Below are 7,398 nucleotides of genomic sequence, written 5' to 3' on the forward strand. Positions count from 1 at the left end.
TTGTTGTGTTTTGTGCATTGTGTTTTGTTTGAACGTGTTGTCACTTAGTGTAATGTGTGTTACTTGTCTGTTGTGTCCTACTGTGTACTACTGCCACCGGGCTAAAACCCAATTGCAGTATAATATATAATATATATAATACCAGATGATTAGGGCTGTATACAGGTGAAACATGCAGTGCGGGAGAAGGGCGACGAGATAATAAGTTGCATTTAAGACAGAACTATACATGTACATAAGTAACTGTTACATAAATTCGTGGATAATATACACCTTTCAGTAAACTGTAAGATTACCAGTTGGTCTGTGGAAATTATGTCAGTGCCCGGTGCAGATAGTATGGTGCTCTGAATTTGAAGAATTACATATTTATAAACTATATCATTAAAGCAATATACTCAATAGGCATATTAAATCTCTTAAATACACCTCGACATGATTTCTCTGAGCACCAGCAATAATTGCTCATTTTATACCAAAGTATACTTTATTACCATCAGCTCAATTTTCCCAGGTTACACCATATGATATGACAGGCTAACTGAAAGTGTCCAAAATATATTGCCCTTAATAGTTCTAAGTTCAAAGAAATGCAAGTAATGAACCCCTTATCTGCCAAACATCAAAGAAGGAAAAGATGTTACTGAAATTTTAAGCAGCCAGTGCTACAAAAAAAATTAATGTATAGGAAAACACCCACACCAGCTGAATTTTTATGCAGATTGTTAAAATAAGGTGTATCACACATTATGGGACTGAAGATCTTCCATTTACTTATGCTCAAGCCACAGATCAAGCAAATGTGCTCCAAAAAAAAAGGTGGATTTCAAAATGACACATGCATAGTAGTGATTCAGAAAGATGGACACAATTTCAATTGAAGAAAGTAGTCTTCTGGGATTTGGCACCGTGTATATGTGGTGTTAACCGACGTTTCAGAGGAACGTATCGCCCCCATCTTCAGGGTAGAAGAAAAAGTATAAGAAATCTGCAAGCGACAACACCGTGAGAAACGGTAAAGCAGACTGTCGGTTAACACCACATATACACGGTGCCAAATCCCAGAAGACTGCTTTCTTCATAGTCACCGCCATGAAAGCCTCAAATCTTAACAATTTCAATTGGCTATATTTCCTGAATTATATGTTGCATCTGACTTCTGTAAATTACATTTGATTATGCATACATGGAAGTTTATAGATGTTCAATGTGCCCCCTCCTGCTGCACGGACAACATCTAGACGGTAGCTGAATTCATCCCACACTCGATGACAAATATCTTGCGTCACTGAGTTCACCGCAGCTGTGATATGGTTTCTTAGGTCATTCAAATTTGTGGGAAGAGGTGGTACGTAAACTCCATCTTTCATGAATCTCCACAGGAAAAAGTCACAGGGTGTGAGATCAGAAGACCTCGGTGGCCAGAACTGAAGTGCCAGGTCTTCATTCCCCATGCGACCTATCCATCGTTGAGGTAGTTTCATTCAGGAAACGTAGAACATTCAGGTGCCAATGGGGTGGAGCTCTGTCTTGCTGGAAAATGTAATCTCCTGAATCTTCATTCATTTGATAAACAAGCCAGTTTTGCAGCATTCTAAGATACGTTACTCCAGTAACTGTGTTTTCATAAAAAAAGGTCCATAAACCTTTGTTAACGATACTGCACAGAACACATTAACTTTTGGGCTGTCCCTCACATGTTTGATTGTTACACAAGGATTTTGTAGCCCCCATATGTGAACATTGCACCTGTTGACTTTCCCACTTAGGTGAAACATAGCTTCATCACTAAAAATTACATGAGGCAGAAACAATTCATCTTCCATGTTTTTGAGCATACAGTCACAAAATTCTACATGCTTTACCTTATCGTTTGCACAAAGAGCCTGTACCAGTTGTAGGTGGTATGGTTTGTACACTATCCAGCGCCTCAATACATGCCAGACAGTTGTTTGCGATAGTCCAAGTTCTCTACTAGCACTACGGGTTGACTTCATTGGGCTACGCTCAAAGCTCACTTGAACGCGCTCCACGTTCTCCTCCGATACATGCGATCGGCCCGGGCTTTTACCCTTACACAGAGAGCCAGTTTCGTCAAATTGTTTATTCCAACGATAAATGCTCTTCCTTGTTGGAGGTTGGATGTTAAACTAACGACGAAATGCACGCTGCACCACAGTCGCAGACTCACTTTTACTGAACTCACAAATGCAAAAAATCTTGTGTTGCATAGTAGCCATCTCGCTTACAACTGACGCGGTGCTGGAGTGCTCTAGCAGTAGTATTAGAAACTTTACAAGATCCTCTTTCAAATGTACTTTACAGAATTCTAATGCAACATATAGTTCAGGAAATATAGCCAATTGAAATTGTGTCCATCTTTCTGAATCACCCTGTATTGAAAACATTTTGAAAAATATGCCAAACATCTTCGAAAAGTGTGTTATGAAAAGATTTTTGTGAATCATGAAGCTTGAGAGGCACCCTTGGATGAGATTTTCTTGATGATACCCAGAGGTTTGAATGGCAAAACATGTGCACACGATGACAGACTCAAAAATAGGTAAGCCTTCATATCAACAATGATCACTGAACCACGACCACTCTTTCTTTACCTTTTCTATGAGGCTCTCTTCTTTAAACACATTTGTATACACAACTCAGTCAATGACAACTGACACAAATTCTAAACAACATACAAGCTAAGCAGGTTGAGGTATATGTCATTCAATACATGCAGACTGAACCCAATTACTACCTGCCTATTTCAAAAGGTCTTCAAATTTTATAGCTGCACATTCAGTATTAAGCAGAAAACTGAAATTTGGTACATTCATCATCAGAATGTAATTGCAAGAAAATGTTAATATCACACATGTTTTCACAACTCATGACATGGTCCAAGAAATTTTGTGTATATACACTGTCTGCTATGGCATAATTCGAAGCAGATTGCTTTAAACAGTGATGATTCAGATATGCTACATTACCTGTATTATTCATTACATTTAAGTGACCCACACTATCTTCGGAAAGGCAGGTGCTAATAAATAAGCTTACATGTTTAAAAATATGCAAGTTTAATAAATACAAACATACATACATATCCTTTATTTTCCATAAATATCCATACAGGCAACAGACCCAGGATGTGGAAATAGTCATATCAGATACATACACAAAGTAACATAAGTTACATACTGAAGATCACCTACATTAATTAATTAACATATACAATAATATGAGGTAAAAAGATAATATCTTGATTAACAGACATAATTTAAAAGTAACTACAATATAACTTTCTGCATCTCTTATACTAACTATATGGTTAAATGTTCATGGTTTGAATACAAGAAATCGTAAGCAATTATATTTGCCAAACTCGAATCTTTCTGCTTTTCAGAAAGGTACTATGTTTACTGCTATTAAACTATTCAACAGATTGCCCATAAACATTCAAAGCCTTAAAGAGGATAGAATTAGTTTTAAAAATAAGCTGTTTTTATATCCTATGAATAATTCCTTTTATACAGTTTCTGAATATGTGGAGCATAACACAAACAATCAGTTTTAATTATTTTGTTATCTGTGTGATTGTTTAAATTTTTGTATGATGACCTTCATGTCCATTTGTTTGGACTTGTGAAATGAAATGTACGTATGTACGTACAATGGGGTACCCAAAAGAAACCGAACTAATTTTTTTGTGGGCAGAGCTTTTGTAGTACCGCGTTTTGCCACTATGAGCGCATAAAGCTAACATTCCTGAGTCGATAAGCCGACTACCGTTACTTCAGAAGGTAAGGACTAGTTTCAGCAGAATTTATAGTGACAACTGTTTTGTGTGATCGTTGTTTTTGCAATGGCTGATTTTCATGAACAGCGCGCGGCGGTGAAATTCTGCTTTTTGCTCGGGAAAAGTGGAACAGAAACTCTTGAAATGTTAAAAACGGCATACAAGGACGATGCTATGGGGAAAACTCAAGTGTTTGGGTGGTTTTTCCCATTTCAAAAATGGTGAAATGTCAATTGATGACAAACCTCATTCTGGTCGTCCTTCCACGGCTCGAACACATGAATATGTTGAAAAAATTCGTGAAATCATCAAGGAAGATCGATGACGGACCATTGAAGAAATTGTGGGGCTGTCAGGAGTGACTTGGCGCTCAGCGGCCAGAGATGTGGCAGTCGGATGACTGGTTTTTCCATCATGACAATGCCCCTGCTCACACAGCCCTGTCTGTACGACAATTTTTGACCAAAAATGGTATAACCCGTTCCTCACCCTCCATATTCACCCGACCTTGCCCCGTGTGACTTTTTTTTTGTTTCCTCGAATGAAAAGAGACATGAAAGGAAAAAACGACGGAGGCTCTGTCAAGCATCTCAAAAGATGAATTTAGACAATGTTTTGAAAAATGGAATAAAAGACTAGACAAGTGTATTAGTGTAAGTGGAGAGTACTTTGAAGGTGATTGAAGGTTTGTGCTTAAAATTTGAATAAATAAGTTTAAAAAAAATAAGTTCGGTTTCTTTTGGGTACCCCCTCGTATGTATGTATGTATGTATATTAAAATACGGTGTTAAAACATTCAAATTTATGTACACTTGTAATTAAAATACTCATTTAATGCATAAATAGAGTTAGCATGTAATAAATCTGTTTAGGGAACATTCAAATGATTTCTGGTTATTAGATAATTGTTTGAGCTCTTTAGGCAGATGATTGTAGATTTTACACCCGAATAATATGCACCCTTCTGAACTTTAGTAAGTGAAGTACTCGGTGGAAATAGGTTAACATTCTGTCTGGTACCAATATTACGTACCTCCATATTTCTTGTAAACAGATGTATGTTATTTACAGTATGTTGCATCAAGGAATATTATGTATTGAGAACACAAAGGCAGAATTTTCATTTCCTTGAAAGAGTCTCTACATGAATCTCTTTTCTTTAATCCCATCATTATCCTTATAACGTTCTTTTGGATCATAAAAAGTTTTGTCATGTAAAAAGAATTGCCCCAGAAGATAATTCCATATGTCATCACAGAATGTATATAAGCAAAATAAATCATTCTTAAGCTACTTAATGATATCATAGGCTTAACTGTTCTCATAATAAAGCAAGACAAACTCAATTTAGTAACAAGGTAATCAATATGATTCTTCCAACACAGCCTATTAAGCCTATTATCAATATTTAGGCCTAAAAATTGATACACTCTAAGTTAGTCGGTAAATTTTGATTAATATTATTATGCATATTATGATCCTCATAGTTCATTAAAGTGAACTGGAGAGTGTGGGTTTTATGAATATTTAATTTTAACAAATTGGTTCTGAACCATGTATTAATATTGCAAAATATTCTGGTCATGGTTGATTTGTAGTCAGCGTATTCCGAAGTAGTCACTATTATACTTGTATCGTCTGCATATAAGAATATGTTTGTTCCATTAATTGAAACTTTAGTTATATCATTTATATACAAGAGGAAAATAAGTGGGCCAAGAACTGAACCTTGCAGTACACCAAATTTTACTTCTGCCGAACTAGAAAAGCTATTAATAGAACCGTTAGGGCCAAGGGCTACTCTCTGATATCTTCCATTCAGGTAAGATTTAACTAAGGCACCAAACTTGCCAGTTATTCCATAAAACTCTAATGTTTTGATAAGTATATCATGATTGACACGATCAAAGGCTTTGTGTAAGTCGCAAAATATTCCTGCAACAAATTGTTTATTATTCATATTATTTATTTTTACCCAAAGAAAAATATCACATGAATATATGAAGTTTCACTGATCGACTTTTAAATTTTAAGGTCCCTGTAAGTAAAACAAAAAAAAATACAAATAAATAAATAAATACACAAATTGCTGTACTGTTGATATGACGAAAAGGTGAGAAACAGAGATCGTCGGTGAATAGTAGTGAATTTTGTTATGGACCAGTTGATACATTTTGTGAGGTCAATTAGTGCCACATAGTACAATTAGTGTGTTAAGAGATAAAGCACGTGAACTCTTGCGTTACTTTATTCGACATTCCATCAAATTCTCCACAAATAAGAATATCTAACTAATTCTAAATTGTAATCAACTGTAAACAATTGTAACTATTGTAATTTTAATCTTACTCATATATTAAACTGTTAATATTCAGAATTAACTTGACTTGTCCTATATCATGTACAATGATCTACAGCGACGAAATCAATCAATCATTAAAGTAAGACCTAGGACTACCAATAGCCGAAACAATCTACGCACCCACCACCTAACGTCAGGAAATTTTCCTTTATTTACTTTACTACGACTTAAATTACAACTAATCGAATAAGCAAAAAAAGAAACCACTTAAAACTCTATTTAAAACAGGCATTGAAAGTAAGGTAATTCCATAAACCAGAAAATAATTGGTTTGCAAACGTACCGCTGAAGAAACTTCGTTTTCCATAGTTTGTTACTGCTGCTTACTAAATTTCTAAATTTTGTACACGTTGAGCCAAAATTGCACACATCTGCGGCTGACATTATATCACTTTCAAGAATATATTCTAAAACCTCATTTGGGAGATACGATATCAACACATCAGACGCCATTGCACCAATTGTCAAACAACGACGATGTCATCGGTTACAGTGAGCAGAAGAATGAGAAACCTGCCATCATTGCTTAGCAACGGCGAGTAAACAGTGTGGACAGTTCCCGCAGGTGTTTCGTTCTGCCCACACACCAAACTGAAATCACGGTGGCCGTGATTGATCCGTGGTCATGGTGTACCACCCAGCAACTTTTCTTTAAAATTTCCGTAGACATTTACTACTAACTGCAGGCCAGGTTTTATATAAAAAATTAACGAGTAGAACAAAATCACTGATTCATTATAACAGCTGATACAAATGTTCACAGAATGTGTATGCTTTCTCGTATTGTCACAATTATGATCACTGATCAACAAACATATGGGATCTAAGGTGTTCATGGAAGTGATGGTTGTATTACGCCCTGAAGATGAAAGCAGTATGTTCATATGAAACATATTAGACCACAACACAGTGGCACATACGGCGTCGTTATGTAAAACGCTAAAGTAAATTAAACCATGGTATAATCATGAAGACCACAATGTGGACAGCTACAAGCACTACAAAATTTTGGATGAGGGGGCCCACAAAAATTATGAATAATATTAGATAAGTTAACACCACGTCCCATGGATACAAGTACTCCATGATGGCATCTTTATATTGCATTGTAGTTTGTGGTAAAGATAAAGGTAACTTTGTCCATGTGTTCTATTAGTTACCGTTCTATAAAGACATGCAGGGAGTGACTGTGTAACGAATTCTTAGCCACGGAATAACTGGATGTGAGTAGTCAGTT

At 36.0% G+C, this 7,398-nt stretch overlaps 1 protein-coding gene across 2 annotated transcripts in view; it reads right to left on the minus strand.

The window, feature by feature from the left end:
- The window catches only part of LOC111863986 (F-box only protein 21), a 39,753-nt gene extending 33,055 nt beyond the window's left edge, over positions 1-6,698 (minus strand). For both annotated transcript variants that reach the window (XM_023850852.2, XM_023850863.2), the window contains exon 1: positions 6,445-6,698. In XM_023850852.2, coding sequence (XP_023706620.1) covers positions 6,445-6,614 — 170 coding nt within the window. In that variant the 5' untranslated portion in view covers positions 6,615-6,698. The remainder of the gene's footprint in view (positions 1-6,444) is intronic.
- Positions 6,699-7,398: the final 700 nt, after the last annotated feature.

This window comes from Cryptotermes secundus, unplaced genomic scaffold, assembly GCF_002891405.2.
Source record: "Cryptotermes secundus unplaced genomic scaffold, Csec_1.0 scaffold2493, whole genome shotgun sequence".
NCBI classification, from domain to species: Eukaryota; Metazoa; Arthropoda; class Insecta; order Blattodea; family Kalotermitidae; genus Cryptotermes; species Cryptotermes secundus.